General features: G+C 42.1%; 3 protein-coding genes and 1 long non-coding RNA gene across 5 annotated transcripts; 2 read left to right on the top strand and 2 right to left on the bottom strand.

The window, feature by feature from the left end:
* Positions 1-349: 349 nt before the first annotated feature.
* Positions 350-6,713, bottom strand: socs9 (suppressor of cytokine signaling 9). Its single transcript, XM_076976260.1, has 2 exons — positions 6,418-6,713; positions 350-5,899 (listed from the first exon to the last, which is right to left on the bottom strand). Exon 2 carries the CDS (start codon positions 5,534-5,536, stop codon positions 3,923-3,925), a length of 1,614 nt encoding a protein of 537 aa, XP_076832375.1. The 5' UTR covers positions 5,537-5,899; positions 6,418-6,713; the 3' UTR covers positions 350-3,922.
* A 263-nt stretch (positions 6,714-6,976) lies between these two features.
* Positions 6,977-9,890, top strand: LOC143477583 (uncharacterized). 2 transcript variants are annotated; one of them, XR_013121587.1, is made up of 4 exons: positions 6,977-7,778; positions 8,215-8,350; positions 8,526-8,570; positions 8,667-9,890. It is a non-coding gene; the product is annotated as an uncharacterized LOC143477583 (long non-coding RNA). The 2 variants fall into 2 exon arrangements; XR_013121586.1 differs by having other exon boundaries at positions 7,008-7,528.
* A 207-nt stretch (positions 9,891-10,097) lies between these two features.
* Positions 10,098-15,385, top strand: paf1 (PAF1 homolog, Paf1/RNA polymerase II complex component). The gene is made up of 14 exons (XM_076976261.1): positions 10,098-10,303; positions 10,481-10,510; positions 10,645-10,737; positions 11,047-11,168; positions 11,754-11,820; positions 12,195-12,296; positions 12,401-12,506; positions 12,613-12,681; positions 12,779-12,882; positions 12,968-13,084; positions 13,224-13,352; positions 13,849-13,954; positions 14,069-14,153; positions 14,381-15,385. Exons 1-14 carry the CDS (start codon positions 10,257-10,259, stop codon positions 14,728-14,730), a joined length of 1,527 nt encoding a protein of 508 aa, XP_076832376.1. The 5' UTR covers positions 10,098-10,256; the 3' UTR covers positions 14,731-15,385.
* On the bottom strand, positions 15,342-18,729 carry gmfg (glia maturation factor, gamma). Its single transcript, XM_076976262.1, has 7 exons — positions 18,574-18,729; positions 17,861-17,957; positions 17,550-17,599; positions 17,068-17,117; positions 16,685-16,767; positions 16,313-16,386; positions 15,342-15,837 (listed from the first exon to the last, which is right to left on the bottom strand). The coding sequence occupies exons 1-7, from the start codon at positions 18,574-18,576 to the stop codon at positions 15,766-15,768; spliced, it is 429 nt and encodes a 142-aa protein (XP_076832377.1). The 5' UTR covers positions 18,577-18,729; the 3' UTR covers positions 15,342-15,765.
* Positions 18,730-19,284: the final 555 nt, after the last annotated feature.

The following is a 19,284-nucleotide window of genomic DNA, read 5'->3' as shown; positions in this document are numbered from 1 at the left end:
GCAACATAGCAATATGCAGCAGAAAAAAGAGTGCAATCTTATTCTTAGACCATTTATTATATGCCAGAGACCTTTATCAAAAACTTGACCTCAAGAGGTTTTTAAATAAAGGAAACTGATAAAAGAATCAATTTTGAAATGAGAGAAGCAAAGAGATTTTACTCAAGCTTGATGCATTTTCTAATTAGTGCAAGCCAGGTAAAATTAGTGGAATCAACACAATCCAAGAAGCTTGAGCAAAATCTTGGTGAGGACTTTTACTTTCTGAACCAGGAATGCCCACCTCTGTATTTGAGTTTTACCCATGATTGATGAAAAACCATTTATAAGTGAAAAACAGAAAAGCAGAAAAAGTATACAGCATAGTTTATTGTGTGCTTTTCTCATCATACATTTTGCAACTTAATAAAATCAATCCAAATCTATCTTCCTAAATCAGAAATAAAATGCATAAACAAGCAAAGGCAAAGAACATAAGCATTAAATAAAAATAGAAATGCCAGTGTAAAAAAACAGTTCAAGTTCATATATTTAACAGACATGTTTTGTGGTCCCAAAACACAAAGAAAAAACAAAAGAAATCAGTACTTGACCTCACACTGCCATTAGTATTAATACACTACTATTTATCCGTTTCCTAGTACCACATCATGGAGTGGCAAAACAGACCTTTTTTAACCTTCTTGGAACCACCAGTCAGATGTTAACAGCAGTTAGTTGTCCTTAGATGGCTCGTGTCACTCTGCACTAATGAGTCTAAACTCATTAAAATGTGTGTGAAGGGGGTGGGGTGGCTTATTTTAACGACTTAAAGCCTCGACTTACGATAATCCCAGGCAGACAATATTTCAAAATGTTATGCATATGTCTAGTTTTCATTAAAACCAGAACTTTTCAGTTTAACCTTCGGTTGGAAAAGAACCCAAATCAGTTGTTTTAACCTCTTTTGAAGATCTTTATGAATCCCATGTTGACATCCACTAATGTGTGTCTTGACAAACAGATGACAGATGCAGGTTATTGTTATTTCTCTCTTATACATTCAAAATGTGCTAACATGAAGAACAAAGGAAAGAAGGTGGGATGATATGAACCAAAAAACATTGGTACTGAGGTAATTAAATTAAAACATGCTCCTTTTTCAGCTGTGTAATAAATTCACATGGGCTTACGTTGCTAAGATCCTTTTACAAAAAACAAAAATTCACTTTATTTTATAGTCCAGTTTTACTGAACATTTTCATTAAATAGACGTTTGCTAATCACTTATTACCGAACGAGTTCTGCCAGCCCTAACTTCTAGCAACACGCTTATTCACAAAGCTCAAGTGAATTCTCTACCTTAAAAGCTGGTGTAAACAATCTTTTAAATAACACTTATCCTAACCTGTGTGTACACCTTCATAGTTAGCACTAAATAGATGCTCAGAGAAAGAAGTCTCTAATCAGCAGCTAAATACATCGTCCAGCTGTATGAACCACTCAGGAAACTTCTCTACAGGGAGGCGGTTCTCCCTGTAGCACGTGTAAGGGTAGGCCAAGTGTGCATATGTTCGGAGTGCCTCTGGAGAAAGCTGAGTGGAGAATGGAAGGGGGAGAAGTTCTTTGGTAGCTAAATCTGGCATAAGTTAGTAAGAACTTCAAAATCGATTGTAGCAGCTTTAAGCATTCAATCCCATTTCATGTGCTGTAGCACTCCAACAGTTTTCAGCTCCAAGCTCAAGCATTCATTTACATATGTGTGCTATGGGTACAGGTCTTGGATACATGATGTTGGTCAAAGCTTGGGTGTCACACTCAAAAAGTTGAGTGAGATTTTGAATATGCAGAGAAAGCATTCTGTTAAGTTTCACAAAAGGAAATGTTTATCAATATCACATTCAGGATTCATTTCCAAAAACAACCCTTTGATACTGACTCAAGTTCACAAGCAGTCAATTCATGGAATAGAATGACACACAAAAAATAGAGCTATGCATTCTTAATTAGCCATTAAAATAAAAACCTTAAAGATGAAGCTATTGTTCTTAGTTATCCAATTACAGTATATGTTCTCTGCTCCATGACCTATTAATCAAGCTAACCACAGGTTTATTCAGTCTTCTGCTGATATGTAGCTGCAGAAAGGACACCTTGTGAGGAAGACACGTTTACCCAGGATAGGTCAGTCTGATCAACTCTAAATCAAGTCCATTAACAGCAGGCAATTGAACCTCTTACTTTCTCATTTCTTCCCTGAAATAACTCACTCATATGGCATTACACACAGGTAAAGGTAAAAATGTCTGTATAATACCAAACTGGAGTGCTATAATTAAACATTCAATACATTATCATTAAAAAAATCTGGAAAAAAAAATCTGCTCACAAACTAAACACGCTGGCTTTTCAGTCTTAGACTGGTCTGGGTGTGATGTGGCTAATGTTCCAGTGAGCATGCCTGATTGACACTCTGCTGTAATAGACTTTAACCTGTTGCTCAAGCAGTGCCAAATATGATGGTACAAGTAGGAAGACTCAGAATTATACAACCATACAGGAACGAAACTACCAATAAGAATTTTGAAAATAGTTCTAAAGTTCAGTGTGGGTGCTGACAAAACATTATCAGGTTTTGTCAGGAACAAAAAACAAAACCATAGGCACAAATGGCTACCTCTATGTACAGAGAAAAATTGCACGGTGTCCAATTCTAAATGTAAAAGTTTTAAACTTGGTTTAAAACCGACTACCTTCAAGTTTTCCTGTTGTTAGATCTCACGCATGTGTTGACAGCTAGGGTTAGACTGTTGAGGGCAAGTTTTACCCAATATTTTACATAAAAAGGGGGAGAAATTCTGGCTAAATAAATTGGTCATTTACTTGACTTTGGAACTGTATTTCAATGGCAAACAGCAAACAAGAAAGATTTGATTAGATTCTCTGGGTCTGTGCCTTTTTTCTTGCTAAGGAAAAATTATAGTTTCACTCATTTGGCATTAGTAGAGGTAATACCCCTGGGCTTTCTCAGAGTGCTTCAGTTATCCACACTTCTTGTCATGAAGCATCACTGACCAGTTTCTAACCTTCCAGAACTGAAAACGGTCATGCTTGTAAATAGAGCCGATACTCCGTTAGCACTCTTGCACTAAATGATGGGGGAAGGACTTCAGACGAATCCCGTTTTATAGGACAAGTTCATTTGATCCTTCCTCAAAAAATGTTTATGGAGTAAGTTCTGTTACAGCAAAAACAGATAAGAGTCAGCAGTTATGGAATGTTACATAGTAATGTGATTAGAAAGCTTATGGTGGTCTGTGGAGGACTGCAACACACACATCACATTCTGATCCTATGAGAAGCCAGGAATATGCAATGTAAAAGCAAAATCTATAATTTAGTCTTCAGCAGGAACTGAGAACCAAATGCACAATCATGACAGTGATCATGTCTTAAATATGCTGAAACCATCTGAATTTTCACTGAGAACTTCAATGGCACCCGGTGAAACGCATGCTTCTGGGCAGGCTCCTCCTTATTTGCCAGGCAAGACAACAACAGGTCTGAAAATGGGTCTTTCCTTTAACACAGAAGTGGCACTTCGGCTATCATTCTGCCACAAGACAATACTGCAGACAGAACAAATGTGCACGTTGGCACCTCTGTCGATGACAGACTCGCGCCCGGACCTGACATTACACCAACAAACCCAAATGCCGTGTTCTGCAACATTCTGCAACGCTGTAGAATATCCTAGCCCTTTCAGACTAGGTACTTTCATTCAGCACTTTTTACTCTATACCGCTCAAAAGCTAAGCGCCAGCTTTGCAACGTTTGGGTTTACTGCAGAATGCTAGGTCAGAGTTAGTGATTTTTTTTTAAGGCTGTTAGGAGAGCACTGGTGCATTGCTGATCAGAGGTCAGTCGGTACACATTACGGCCTTCACTCCCACCATGTGTCCAGCCTCCGCACGCGGACCCTCTGCTTGTAATGATACTCCTTCAGGTGCTCCTTCAGCGCGTTGGGAATGGGCAGAGCAGCGATGCCGTCGTACGTGGTGCAGCTGCTGATGACGGCGCGGCAGATGTGCTGGAGGCCGAACGGTCGTGTGCGGTGCACGGGGTTCGACAGCAGCGGCTCAAAGAACATGCATGAGCTCGGGTCCTTGTAGTGCTCCAGGAGACCGGTGACGGTGGGTGCGTGGAACACGCTAGGGTCGTGCACGTCAAAGCTGAAGTTGTGGTTCCACTGCTCGATGCGCGCGTGGAGAGAGCGGCCGTAACGACGGAAGCTGACGGAGAACAGGTAGTCCTCCTGGGCGGAGTCGCGCAGCAGAAAGGTGCCCTCTGGCTTTCCCTCCAGTAATGTCTCCGCCTCGTAACGATCCATCACACCCCAGTAACATGGAAGGTTGGTAATCGCCAGCAGATCAGGCACTAAGCAGTGAATATAGTCGATCTGAGTGTGGACACGATGGTGGCTGTCCTGGGACTTGGGCCGGTCCAGCCGCGCAGGGGACCCTCTCACCAGGGAGCAGGGGGACGGGGAGGAGGAGTCAGAGTCCGGGTAGGATTCAGTGGAGAATGAGGGAGCAGATCCGGAGGAAGAGGCCACGACTTCGTCGAGGGTGTCAAGGCAGCTCTGCAGGAAGAGCTGGTGCTGCTGCTGCTGCCTTTGCAGCATCTGTTGCTGCTGGATGGCCCGTTCGTCCCCTGCCAGCTCGTTCATGCCATGTGCCAGCTTGGGCCCCAGCTTATACAACGGGTTGATTTGTGCAGTCACCTCAAACGTGTGGATTTGTGCGTTGGGCGGTGGATCCACACCTTGCTCGATGCTTATCCTCCGTCTCTCCCGCAGGCGGTCATCTTCATCCTCGACCACAGCGGCGGCGGTGGTCGTGAGGTCAGATGTGGCAGCCCCGGCACCGGAGAACGAGTCCAGCTCAGGTGGTTGGGAGATGGGGGCAGTGTGCTGCTTGATCAGGTACCACTTCTGGGCAAGATCTGAGCCCGCTGGAAATGGGCAGCTGTCCAGCATCAGTTCGCTCAAATGGATCTTCCTCCGGGACGAGGTTACGGAGGGGGATGATGTAAGGCTCTGCCCCAAAGCAGAAGTTCCACCATGGGTCTTGATGGGGAAACACTGGCCCACCGCATCCTGGATTTTCTGCCTGAGGGAGCGACTAACACCGGAAGACTTGCCGCTGGTCTCAGGTGCTGCTTGGTCTGTGCTAGGTGTGCTTGAAGCTGTACGGGTGGACACTCTCTCAGACAGCAAAGACCCTGAGGAGCTGAGAAGATGCCGCCACCGGCGTTCACGAACTGGGGATGACAAGCCCCCATTTCCAGCCTCTAGGCCACCCAGGAGGTCTCCATACTCAAAGCCATCACTAACTGGCCGCTCTGACAGCGGCTCATGTGGCATGTGGCCCTTCGTCTTGCCCCTGCCTCCTTTCCGCCTCCCCCCGTCCTGACGCTCCTCAGAGCGGCTCTGACGCACCTTGGGACGGGCACCCCGCTCCCTTTCTTTCCCACGATCACCTGTGTCGGTTGACATTGCTGATCAGAGTCTATTGGATTCAGGAAGGGTGTGTTTGTGGGGATGGGGAAACAATTGTAGTGAGATTTCCGTGGTCAGCTGTTGGTCCTGTTTTATTAACAGGACCAATATTAACATTCTAACAAAAGTAAAAAACGCCACTGTTGGAACACCAATGCTGACATGCCTTCAACTGACAGACATGCAACCAGTAATGGTCACGATACATTTTCATATGGGTTTTAAGATTGATGAAGCAAACTTAGTCCTTGTTTTGACTCTTCTGAATCCATAAGTCACCGACATCATGTGAATACCACATCCTCTTTGATATTCCTGCTGTAAACATAGTGTTTCCTTAAGAACAGGTAACGTCTTAGCCTAAGAGGCAGAAACAAAGTATCAAGAAAGCTTAATTATTATCCAAGTATACCATGCTGCATTTAACATGAGAAAAACATTTTCCATTACATTAAGTCCACTCATTTTGAAAAACGTTGGTTTGAGGTAAAAGTTGTTCTCAGTCCGATCTTAAAAACTACAAACAGCTTCTCGCAATAATATTGCCAAACTGTTGTTGCCATTGATCATTTCCCGTTTCTGTTGTTCTGACAGCTAATCGATCAATAAGACAATTTTATCTCGACAGCTGGTTCCTGTGGCTGACTAAACTTTGAAATAAAAGCCTATCACCTATAATTATAATTAGCTAGCCAATATTCAACATTCAGCTATCCGGAAAGTTAGTGGTCTAGATAAAGGAACACTAGAAACCGAGCTAGCTAGATAGTTAGTTATTAATTCGTTTTAGTGATTCGACTAACTTCAAAAGTTCAAAATCTCATTGGACCACCCAACATGCTATAAGTGACCATGTTAATAGATGATAATATACGTACGTGCACTACAATCTTCTGAGGTAAAAAATTACACAGCAAAGCGACAGTGGTGGTTAGCCTGCAGCTAGCTGACAAGCTATGATTAAAAAAGAGCATAAACTTGGGATGGAGTCTTCAACATATAATGCCCCATGAGCAGTAAAACCGATACGTTAAATAACCCTTTATATAGGAAAAGCGAACATCTCACAAACGTTAACGTTTAAAGCAATCGAAGCTCTTCTAGCTGTTATGTTTTGGTAGCGAATTAGCCAACCTAGCTAGCTAACGACATCGTGTAAAACTATGACTAAGCGCCCCCTGTCGGTGTGGAAGACAACAGCTCTGTCGAGTTAATCGGATAAATAAAATGAAACTTTCACATCCATGAATTGCACATACTTGTTATAGGCTAAGTAGTAGCCACTGACTTTTAAACTTGATACTAAATTTATACCATGTACATTCGTTTTGATTACGACAAAGGCAACTTTAATCTTCATAAACTGCGAAGTTACCGAATGTTCTGATAAAGCAATGTGGAGAAACCGGTTTTATATACGCCCGGATTATAAAATCGATCATTTTTAAAACATCCCGCACGGACGTACTACAAGTTCGGCGTTAGTCTAAGACCACTTAGTTTATTTACCTTTTATCCCTGTTATTTAAAAAAAACAAGTATAAACATGTGTTTTAACATAACTTTTAGTCTCACAACGTCACCTGCTTTACCCATACTTGTTAAACCTCGCTATTAATAATACTTTAAACTGAACCGGTATCTAGTATATTGGCACCTAACATGCATCCGTGTTTTTAAAAACAAAACCTTCAAATAAATGTAGCTGTGGTGTCTGAGGTCCCTGACAATTGATCAACTAGATGAAATGCCTTTCAAGCTGTTGGTGGCAGTAAGAGGCTCAAGAGATCAAATGTGACTTGGTCGAATACGTCGAATAATCGTATTGTTTTGTTTTTTCTTGAGGACTTTAGCTAACTTGATAGCCATAGGGGTCCATTTAGCTGTCGTTGTCCGCTGGCCGATGTCGTTAGTAACACAGTTTGGAGCAATGTTTACATCACCTTCTGCTTTTATTTTATACAAATTTATTCTTCGTCAACGTTAACGGTTAGTTGCTCATGTTTTTGTTTCGAAAACTAGCTCTCCTAGCTGGCTAGGCTAACGTAACCGTGGTTCTAACCGGTCTAGTTACAATGCTAACTAGCTAGCTAGCAGTGTAGTAAATCGTGAGGTTCAACAGTTTCTCTATTGTTCAGAGATATATTTTCTCAGTCTTTTTAAAAATTCAACTAGTTCTGACAAGCATCTATATAAGAGGTTGTAAAAAAACCCGAGACTGATTACAAGCACAAAGGGGGTAAGTTAAGGTCTCATAGAGCTAGTTAGCTGGCTAACTATATAATGGTGTGTGGGTATGTATCTAGATTACACGCGTATGCAAAATGTTATTGCACGGGATTATTACTAATGTTAAAAAACAAAGTAAATGACACACATTCTGATTTATCATTTGCTCGGTTACATTTGCTTCGTGCTCAGAGGGTTAGTGCGCAGGTAGTTTCGTTAATTCAGCTGATTTGAATCCAGCTTAACTTAAAATCTTTATTTTTTTCAAAATTATTCCGGAGTATGTGTGGTTTTTTTATACCATAAGCCAAGTACCAAAATTTGAATTAGTTGTTGGTATTTGGATTATTGACGAAAAAAAAGTCGCACCATAGTACGAAAACTTCAGTTTCAATTCAAGTTGTGGGAGAGTAGCTAATAACTTGGTTTGTTGTACCACTTTGCAGCTGGCAGGATGGTGTGTGAGCTTCTCCTCTCCTCCGTGTGGCTGCTGTTTGTTGTGTTCTGGGTAGAGACCATCAGTGTTTGGCTTTTCCTCTGTCTGTTTTATCAAGACAGAGCATTTTATCATTGGGGTGATGGGTGAGTGCCAAAATAACCACTGAACTTCATGCTTCACTTTCAGATAATTACAATAATTAAGATTGCGTTAATTTTCAGTTCCCTTAGGTATACATTGATGTATGTTGGATTACTACATATTATCATGACTTGTATATATCAACTAACTGCATCTCCAAATGCGTCTCATTCACAGGGTGTTTGCTGATGACCCTGGTCAAATGTTGTACATGTTGAGCAGGTAGCAGCACTGTTTCTGTTTTACCTTCAGTGTATTGGCTGAACACATTCAGATATTTTCTTCATCCTTATCAGTTTGTTTGTTTGATGGCTATAGGGTGGATCGCTCTGGACACACCCAGACCTGAGGATGGGGATTCATCAACAGCTGGGAACGCCAATGAACAGACCAAAATATTAGAACAGTGGGGGGCCAGCAGTGTCAGGGATTTCAACATGATTGAAAAATGGCAACCCATCTACACCTGCTGTCTTTCAACAATCTGTCCTGGGTATGATGGGTCTTAAAGGTGAGCTGTGGCTGAAAATGGAGAATAAGCACTGAGCTTGGGGATGAAGCACAGAGAGGCACAGTAAATGGCAAATCTGTGTTGGTGTTGAAAAAAGAATTTAGACAGAGTTTCTCATTTTTGGTTCCCTCAAAAAGGGTCAAAAAGTATTTGGGTGACATTCCCTTGTCCTGTTCTCAGATCAGTGGGATTCTTTTATAGACGGTTGTAAAAGGCTGTAAGCTGTGATTGATTATGCTCTGATTTTAGGGCTGTGTGAATTGTTAACAGCTTGTATTCCTGTAAACTATCCCTGTGTCAAGCTGTCAATTTTTATTCTATGTACTCTATTCACATTGAGGTTCAGGTCAGGCTCATTTGCCTGTAACTTTACACGCTGATTGTATTTTACCTAAAATGGTTAATGCTAATTTTAAACACTGAATATTTTCACCTGCTCCAAGTAAAATTGAATATTGATTTATGGATTTGAGACCATAAGAGGAAATGGTAAGAGTAAGCTTACACGTTTAATTCTGGGGTTGAGTTCAAAACCTGATATCCTGGCACAAATGATTCACAGAATGTGAAAGATCTTTCCAGAAAGTCTGGTTTAATGGATGTTAATAATGTTCTCAAACTCCAGTCCCCTGCAAATATTACACACAGACTACTGCTTCCCTGCTGTCAACACCCTAGTGTTTTTCTAGACACTGCTTCAAATTTCATAGAAGGGGGATGCAGTTGGGTCTTTTTCTGTTTAGAAGTGCAACTATAGTACAAAAGGGAAAGGCATTGAATCATTGGAGTCTTTGTGTTCCACACACTTTGTTGATGTTTTGTTTTTAATTACATACAGTTTAACTTTAAGCATTAATCTTTTGAGTAGAAAAGGCATGTGTTTGTTATTGTTCAGACTCACAAGGATTCTGAAATATATGCACTATGGCTGATTTACCCTCCACTGATTTTGTCTGTTAACGTGGGTGGGCTTTTGTTTGTTTGGTTTTTTTGCCTGCGCTAAGCAATAAAGCAATGTACCGGATAAAGCAGTCGTTTGTTTTCTTCCTTTATTACAACTAGGATGTTGCCTGTCTAATTCAAGCAACTCATGTCTAGCTAGCGAGTTATCTTGCAGGTTGCTCGACTGTAAGCAAACGAGAAACAAAATACCAAGAAAATTAAGTATTGATTTATAAAATATTTTTGTAGAAAGTTATTGAACGTGTTTGCCTTCTGGCAGTTTTTTTGCCACCTAAATTACGGAAGGGGTCCTCAACGACTGCGCCGCTGTCTAACTTGAGAAGCAGAGGAGGCGTTCAGAGCTCAACATCCAGTTTTCCCCCGTAAAAACCGTTTGGACGCAGATCAAACTATTATTTAAACGCGAATCTGTACACACCACCGTCTCACGGAGAATGGCTCCAACGATTCAGACTCAAGCGCAACGGGAGGACGGGCATCGGTGAGACCCAGCTCACGCTAGCTAGTTAGCCTAGCCGCTTGTGTTGTTAGGCTACTTGGTAACTGATAGCTGGCTAGCTTAACCAACAATCGATATGTTAAAGACGATATTTATCAATAAACTATTAAGTTAGTGTCCATCAAACACAAACTGAATGTGTTTTTCTCCCAAACACAGGAGCTCATCGCACAGAACTGTACCTGAGAGGTAACACTTGTAATCCATATCCCTTCCAATGTGATCTGAACGAATATCAATATCATAATGTACATGGATGTGTGATTTCAGCGAGCAGGGCTCTTGGCTGGGTATTAAGGCAGGTGTCTTCCTCTTGTCTTTAGGTCCGGTGTGGTGTGTCGGGTCAAATATTGCAACAGCCTCCCGGATATCCCATTTGACCCAAAGTTCATCACATACCCCTTTGACCAGCACAGGTATGTACAGTTCCCTTTTACCAGCCTTGGATACAATCACATTTAAGTATTCATTTTACAGGCACACATGATAAAAACAACACCAGTATGATTAATCATCTGGAGTCACAGTAAAGTCAGTGAAACTAGCTTTTTGCAGTTGCTTTATTCCATTTTCCATTTTATGTCATGTCTTGGAACATTACATGTTTGTGTAAAATGTGAGATATCTTTTATGTCTGTGAGTATTTCAAAGAAAAGCTAGCAGATCCCCAGTGTTTGATGGGTTTTTTAAAGGAGTGTAGCAAATGTGATTTTTTTGTCTTGCAGGTTTGTGCAGTATAAGGCCACCTCACTGGAAAAACAGCATAAACATGACCTGCTTACAGAGCCAGACCTGGGAGTCACCATCGATCTCATCAACCCAGACACGTACCGCATAGATTCGAGTAGTATGTACACACTTCAAACATACTGCATACAGCACTATCTATGCTAGGGTGACCAAATGTCACGTCCTGTCCTGGGTATCCCGGGTTTTTTTTAACCACACCCCCCGCTCCAAGGTGTCCTGGTTTTCCTAAATGAAAATATGGTCACCCTTATCTATGCACTTAATACATACTACATACATGGACTATCTATGTACTTAAAATGTAGTGCATGCAACACTATCTAAGCACTTAACACAGATTCTAGACATTTCTAGAGTATACATGCATAACATTCACCACACACACAACCTTGGCATGTAATACATGGACTCTACAAGTAGTGGATGCTACATAGATCATATCTAGACATATATGTAAATACATAAATCTAAATTTAACAGATGTAAATGCCTAAACAGGACTAATGATTGTTTTAGGTTAAGGGTCTGTCCATATACAATTTTGCAATGCTAGTCCACTTACACCTAGTTCACAGTATTCTGAAGTCTAAATATAATATATTTGAGTTGGGTTTGGATGAGGGTTAAGATTCGTGTTAGATTTCAGTTGGGCTGATGTGGCTTGGTGTTTGATTCCTTGTAGTTGTGCTTGACCCTGCGGATGAGAAGCTTCTGGAAGAGGAAATTCAGGCTCCTACCAGCTCAAAGAGGTCAGAGGTCAAGATGATATTCTGGTCCAGGATGTCTGTGTCCCAGAGGCTCCGCAGAGTTGAACTGAATCTGTCCTAGAGGGAGTTCAGCGTTACTTAGTCTGCTTGTAATGGGTGTCTTTGGGCTATTTTACTTTAGGAAGATGTTCTGTCCAAAGCATCACCTGTACGATTGTGTGGGAAGTTTGGTGTGTGCATGTGGGCAGGCATTTGTAGACTAAATGTGTTATATGCACACATGCACTCACATGTAGCATGAATAGTATGACCTTATGTGTAGTATGAATGTTTTGGGGTGCTTTTGCAGTGTAAATGTGTAGATAGGAGCATTCCATTTACTTTGTATGGATGTGCGCATACACAAACGTGTGCAGGTCCCAGCAGCACGCTAAAGTGGTGCCATGGATGAGGAAGACCGAGTACATTTCCACAGAGTTTAACAGATACGGAGTCTCCAACGACAAGGTGGAGGTCAAGTAAGTAGGGGACGCACTCACAAAACCACTTACGCCTTCATTCAGCTTCCCTCACTGTAGTTTTGCCTTTGTAATTGTGTGTTGATGTGTGTCTGCTTGGGCAGGATTGGTGTGTCAGTCAAACAGCAGTTCACAGAAGAGGAGATCTATAAGGACAGAGACAGTCAGATATCAGCTATTGAGAAGACTTTTGAGGACGCCCAGAAAAACGTGAGTGTGTTTCATCAGCATTCTATAAAAAACGTGCCTCAAATTGCAGTCTGCTGTAGCAAACACAAGGCAGTGGCAATGACTCTGCCTGTTTCTTACTACCCAGATAACGCAGCACTACAGCAAACCCAGAGTCACCCCTGTAGAAGTGTTGCCCGTCTTCCCTGACTTTAAGGTAATGCGCACACATCACGCGCATCATGTTGTCACGAACCTTTTTGTCTTTCCTTTTATTTAATTCTTTCTTTCTTTTGCTCTTTCTATCCTTCTAGATGTGGATAAACCCATGTGCTCAGGTCATCTTTGACTCTGACCCAGCGCCTAAGGATGTGACAAGCCCTGTTGGTGTAGAGATGATGTCCCAGGCTATGATCAGGTGTGTGTGTTTGTGTGTGCGTGATTGTGTGCCATTGGAAGTGTGTGCAGTTGGTAGTTGACTTGGCTTTGCTTTGTGTTTATAGGGGGATGATGGATGAGGAGGGAAACCAATTTGTGGCGTACTTCCTGCCCAACGAGGACACACTGCGCAAGCGTAAGAGAGACCTGGAGGAGGACCTGGACTACATGCCTGAGGAGCTGTAAGACAACTCGTCCTGTCCCCGCCCACTGTCTTCAACACATGCATCCCATAACTCTATACCCTACTCTCACACCCCTCTCTACCTTACCACCCCTACCCCCTGCTCTCTCTCTCTCGCTCGCTCGCTCTCTCTGCAGGTATGATTATAAGATCGCACGGGAGTACAACTGGAACGTGAAGAACAAAGCTAGCAAAGGCTATGAAGAAAACTACTTCTTCATCTTCCGTGATGGTGACGGTGTGTACTACAACGAGCTGGAGACCAGGTGGGTTCTCACTCACACTCACACTCACACTCACACTCACACTCACACTCACACACACACACACACACACACACACACACACACACACACACACACACACATTCTCTCACTCAAACAAACGGACACCCTCACTCAAACACAAACTTGACACGCTCACATACACTGAAACACACACACACACACACACTCACACTCACACACACTCGCTCAGCTAGCATCTCTTAAGTGTAGTGATGGTACAGCAGTAACTGCTGTGTTGGGTGCCACATAGTCACCTGATAAGTCACCTGATGATCTTTTAAATGAAGCTCTGCTTAACTTGGGATTCTGGAATCTGTGGTTCTTCAGTTTCAGTGCAGGAAGGAGAACAGCAGCTGATCTGGCCATGAGTTTAAATCAGTTTAAACGATCTTAACACCGAACATGCGGTGTGCTGCAAAGTGTGACGTTAAAGTGTGTGTGTGTGTGTGTTGTGTGTGTGCTCGTCCCTCCCCAGGGTGCGCTTGAGTAAGAGGCGGGCGAAGGCCGGTGCCCAGTCCACCACCAACGCCGTGCTGGTCTGCAAACACAGAGACATGAACGAGAAGGAACAGGAAGCACAGGTCTGGGAGCACCTGGGGGTTCAGATTCATATCCAGAGTGAATCAGCCTGTATTCATGGAAAAAATCATGTATGTCAAATTATGTATATAAAAATTGTGTGTGTATGTGTTCAGGAAGCACGCAGGGCACAGCTGGAGAACCATGAGCCAGAAGATGAGGAAGAAGATGTGGACATGGACAAAGACCTACAGGACTCTGGTAACGCACTCCCACTATAATGGACACACGAGCATGCACACTCTCAAAATCTGACACACACACTCGTGTACGTCAGAGTGGTGGTGGTCATTTCAATATCCAGCACAGCAACCCTGATGCTGTAGCTTCTAACCCTAACCCTAACCCTAACCCTAGCTGTTACGTGTCTTAAAAAGATGAATGTGATTGTGTCTCAAACTAATCATGCCTTGTCTGTCTGTGTGCAGGCGATGAGAAGGAGAAAGGCAGCGAGAGCGAGAACTCGGGCAGCGGGTCTGACCGGGACGAAGATGAGGAAGAGGAGGATGAGGAGGGCGAGGGTCGTGAGAGGAAGGCTAGCGGGAGCGGAGGCGAGAGCGGTGACGATCGGCATGCGCGTGACGAGGAAGAAATCTTTGGCAGCGATGACGATGACAGTGGTGATGACGAGGGAGGGAGGCAGAGCGCCAGTGAGGATGAGGACGGTGAAGGCGGGAGGAGGAGCGCCAGTGCCTCCCCCGTCCGCAGTTCTGATGGCGGCCAGCAGAGCGGCAGCGATGCGGCATCTGACTCGAGTGAAGGCAGCGACAGCGAATGAAGAGCCGGAGACTGTTGGGGGACATCCAATGTCTCTGGATGTCCTGATTGTCCCCTTTAGAAACGTCCAGTCACTGCTGCTCTGGTCAATGTGGGACAGAGATGGAGGACTGTAGATGGATTTCTTTGTTCTTTTTCTTTAACCCTCCCCCATGTTTTTTCTCAGACACTTGAGTCTTCTAATTCATCTCTCCTAGTTACTGAGAAGCCTGATCAGTGGCTGATACCTGATCGATGGCTCGTGAGCTTAATCGGGTACAATAGGCCTGGGAAACCCAAAGACCAGCACCAGAACCACAGACGTAGCGCTCTTATTCCGGCCAACCCAGGGATTTACGGCAGTAAAGGTGTTCTCTACATTCTAGGGTCAGATTCTGTGTTGTGTCCTAATGATTACAGTTCATGATCCTGCAGTAGGCGAGGGTCTGTTACTTCTCTTCGTCTGCTGGTTCTGGTTTCCGCTTGATGAAATGACAGAACGGATAAAATTTTGTATCTGCTTTGTCCAACACTTCGGAAACTATGGGGTTTTCAGGGTTCTGAATTGAAGATCATCATGTATGGAGGACGTTGTTATAATGGTTGTAGAGAAACACTCATCACAGTCAGTAATGTCTGTAAATAAAGACTAACCAGTGGTTTTATTTTTAAACAAATGTTGTATATTTCTGAGGGATGAGGGATTTACATGAAATGTAGCAATACATAAAAAGTTGAACCTTGAAGCAACAGGTGAAAAACACATGTGATTTGTACGTGTACATTGTTTACAGCTACTTTGCTTCCAACATTAATGCATTTGCAATTTTCAGTGTACAAAATTCTGGATAACAATTTAGAATAAATACAGCAGTAGAATTTTTTTTTTTAAGATTTATTGTGATAAATCGAATGGATTCGCATTATTGAGTGTGTCAGTGAGGACACATATCAAAGCATAGTCATATTAACGTTAAATACAGTAGCAGTCTTCCACAGAACCGAGGTCAACTCTGGGATCCCATAATGAACAACCATGTAGGAGAAGGAACGATTCTCAGCGAAAGAAAGACAGCTTTTCCTTCAGCCACTCCTCACTCAGGTCATCTGCGTTGCGAATCTCAAACACCTGCACAGGGGAGAAGAGTGGTGGTGAATGTGTGCGATGAACCTTAGGCTTGTTTTAGATTTTATTTATTCTTGTCTGGCAGAAACACAGACTTGGAAAGCTAGTGGAGACCAGCAATAAAGTAGCAAACAATATTTATGAAAGTTTTTCTCCTTACATTTATTTCTATTAAATTATTGCTTTGTATTCCCTGAAATAACTAGTTTATGCTCATTAGAATTAGGTATCCAACGTGGAGCCAGGATTTAAATCTAATATAGTCTGACCACTAGGTGTCAGCGTAACAGCTGTTGCATAATGTGAAGAATCAAAGAGGGAAACCGATTGCTCCTTTTACTGTAAGTAGTTCTTCAAGAAACACCTTTACACTGGTGCTGCATGTGTGAATACGTTAATGAGCTGTCCTTCTACAGTCAAACACTGGCCACAGATCAGTTAAATCAGCGTAGATCTTGTTTGCCTATTTGGTCTGTACCTTGGTGAGTTCAGCTAATTGAACCAGCCTGTTTTTGCTGCCAGCATACATCATCTGTTGTTCTGGCTTGCAGCCTGTTGAGAGAGAGAAGCATGGAAACACGTTGGAGGAACATCGTCCTATGTCTTCTCTATCTGCCCTTCAGTAGTCTGACTGTATTTACTTTCAGTTCTTGTTCTATTCTTGTTTTAAAGCCTTTACTGTAGTCTTTGGGATAAGATTGTTGGCATGTAAAATCAGCTTTCATATTTTCAACATGTAGATGTTGAAACGTGACTTTTTTTTAATTGATCCAAATATTGTCAGATCAGTGATCATGTTGCTTTAGAAGACAGGGCACTCGGTGGCAACCAAACCTGAAGACCAACGTACCGACAGGACTGCAGAAGATGAAGCAGAGAGGATAGGACACTCGCCCGTCTGCGTGAACCAGCTTGTAGCTGTAGATTATGTATGTACACATCTGTTGAGGTTTGTTAACTACCGTGCAGCTCTGGTTGTGGGATCACACATTTAGTTGGCTGACTTATTTACAGAGTAAATTTATCTGGACAAACGTAGGAGAACTTGAGTGTTACAGTTTGTCCAATGCTGAACTTCTACAGCAGGTGTAGATGTATGACTACCTATGTTTACAGCCAATGGGCAATCCTATTGTGGAAGACTGTTTACCGCAAAATGGTAATATGCAGAATATCTCACAAGTGCAAATTGCAATAAATCATTTTTGCTGCTTCTTGAGCGGGTAAGGATATCTGGGCTGGCGTTCTGGAAGCTCCTCCCTCAGGTCCTCCAGAGAGATGTCCTACAACACAAACACTCTGGCATTACTCAGTCTCACATCTAAACCACTACCAACACATCAAACGCTCTAGTACAGTGGTGTCCTGCAGATCCGCCCACCTGCAGTATAAGCAGGAGTAGTAATTATTAGTAATATCCATTGGAGGACAAGCACCCCATGACACACCTTATTACTAAAATCACAAACTGTTAAAAGTTCAATTAGCAGCAAACAATTTAGGGTATGTGGTAGGGTTAGGGTACAGAGAATCACTGCTGATGATCCGGTCGCACATCTTAACGTAATGCTGGAAAATTCTGAATTCATCCTATTAGAGGCATGTGTTCTACACCAAGTCTAGAATACACTGTTCATTCACCCAGTACTGTTTCTCTCACTGATCACTCTGCAGTAACAGATTGATGGGTGTATGTATGGGGTGTGGTGACGTACTTCATATTCCTCTTCTAAGATGACCAGTTGTCTCTCCATATCAATTTTCACTGGGGAATAAAAAATATTTTGTTCTATTTTAAATGTCAGGTATGAATAATTGTAAAAAACAGATTTTTGGTGTGCTAGAGTATGAATTGTATATAAGAGCAGTAATGGAACCCTGGATGACAGCGACTGCGTGAAGTATAAAACCATTGTTCCAGAAAATTGTGCGTATACTGATAGGTGATCAAAATTTCTGCACCAGATGCTAGATAAACAGGAATAAACAGGCTGTCCCTGTGAACGATGTGTAAAGAGAAACTTACTCAGAATGGCAGCATTGTTGGTCTCTTTCCGAAATCGAAACTTCTTCAGTTTTTCTATTAAACTTGTATCCACCTCACACACAACCAGTGAACTGGACTATAATGACAATCACATATCACAATCACATTTGAATACCATTTATCATTCAGAACTGAGCTTTTAAGAATCCTGTAAGAATGTAAATCTGTAGACCAATGTGCCTCTGTTGTGAAGTATCACTGCATGTTTTCTGTTGCATGTCACTTCAACCAAGGCACAAAGGAAATACGTCTATCTTACATGTTTTGTATATAGATTGATGGTGCAATGCTTTGACTTGTATACTACACAATGACAAACATAAGTAGAAGAATAAACAAATAACCAAAACAACTACTTTATAGCATTTAGGTTTCAAAATTATGCATGAACATTTAATGCATTTTTGAACCATACTTTTCCAGTTTTTTTTTCTGTTAAACAACATGTCAGGAAGTGCTGCGGTCTCACCGCTGTGTAGTGTAACTTCCTCTAACCCTAGCCCTAGCATCAGAAACAGGAGAGAACCAGTGACTGAACCAATGTCACAGAATGCTACCAAAAAAGCTCTCTAAAGGTCAGAAGTTACAGAACACTGACTTTAATTAGCTTCAATAAACAGAAACAGAAAACGCCTGTTGACATATTCCACATATTCCACAATGATGTTGAAACTAAAAGCAGAGTGTCTTACCATTCTGCAGGTCTGCACAGGGTGTCCAGGTTGTGGACCAGTCTACTTCCTTCTTTTTACAGAAAGCTTGTGACAGGATGCTGCTGACATCCCAGAATGCATGCAGAATGGGGAGGGAGCTGTCTCAACAGTGATGCAACGGCAACGTGAGGGTGGGCAGTCTTTAATAAGTAGTTTTTTGAATGTTTACATACATTTACATTTAGATCAGTTTGTTACATTACGCTTTGATCATCCCTGTCGTTGGCCAAGACCAAGGTTGATACAGGTTGACCACTAGAGGATAGCATTGGACAAAGCACTGAAGTTTTTGTCATGGCGTTAGTTATTGAATGTTTCTCCTTCCTTTATTTTCAGCAATCTGATCAAACTCTTGCTAGTGCATGCAACTCTCAGAGGCAACCCACAAGCTTTTGTGTTTTGTTTTGTTTTTTTGTTTGTTTTTTTGCAGACATATTTAACCATTTTATTTACGTAATTATACATTCACGCATTTCTAATTACTCAATAGGTATTTCCCCATAATTTATTATTAGCACACATCATAGAAATCTAACTTCTCGGGCTGTGACAGCTAAATCAGTCATTTATTGCCTCCATTCAACATGGACAAATCTTCAAAATGAAGTGAACATATAATGTACTGTCCTCCAGATGTCTTAAATCTCCAAAAAGAGGTGAACATGTAATGCACTGTCCTCCAGATGTCTT

Source organism: Brachyhypopomus gauderio, chromosome 16 (genome assembly GCF_052324685.1).
Source record: "Brachyhypopomus gauderio isolate BG-103 chromosome 16, BGAUD_0.2, whole genome shotgun sequence".
Classification (NCBI taxonomy): Eukaryota; Metazoa; Chordata; class Actinopteri; order Gymnotiformes; family Hypopomidae; genus Brachyhypopomus; species Brachyhypopomus gauderio.
The sequence above is the reverse complement of the archived record's forward strand: the minus strand, read 5'-3'. Positions and strand labels throughout refer to the sequence as shown.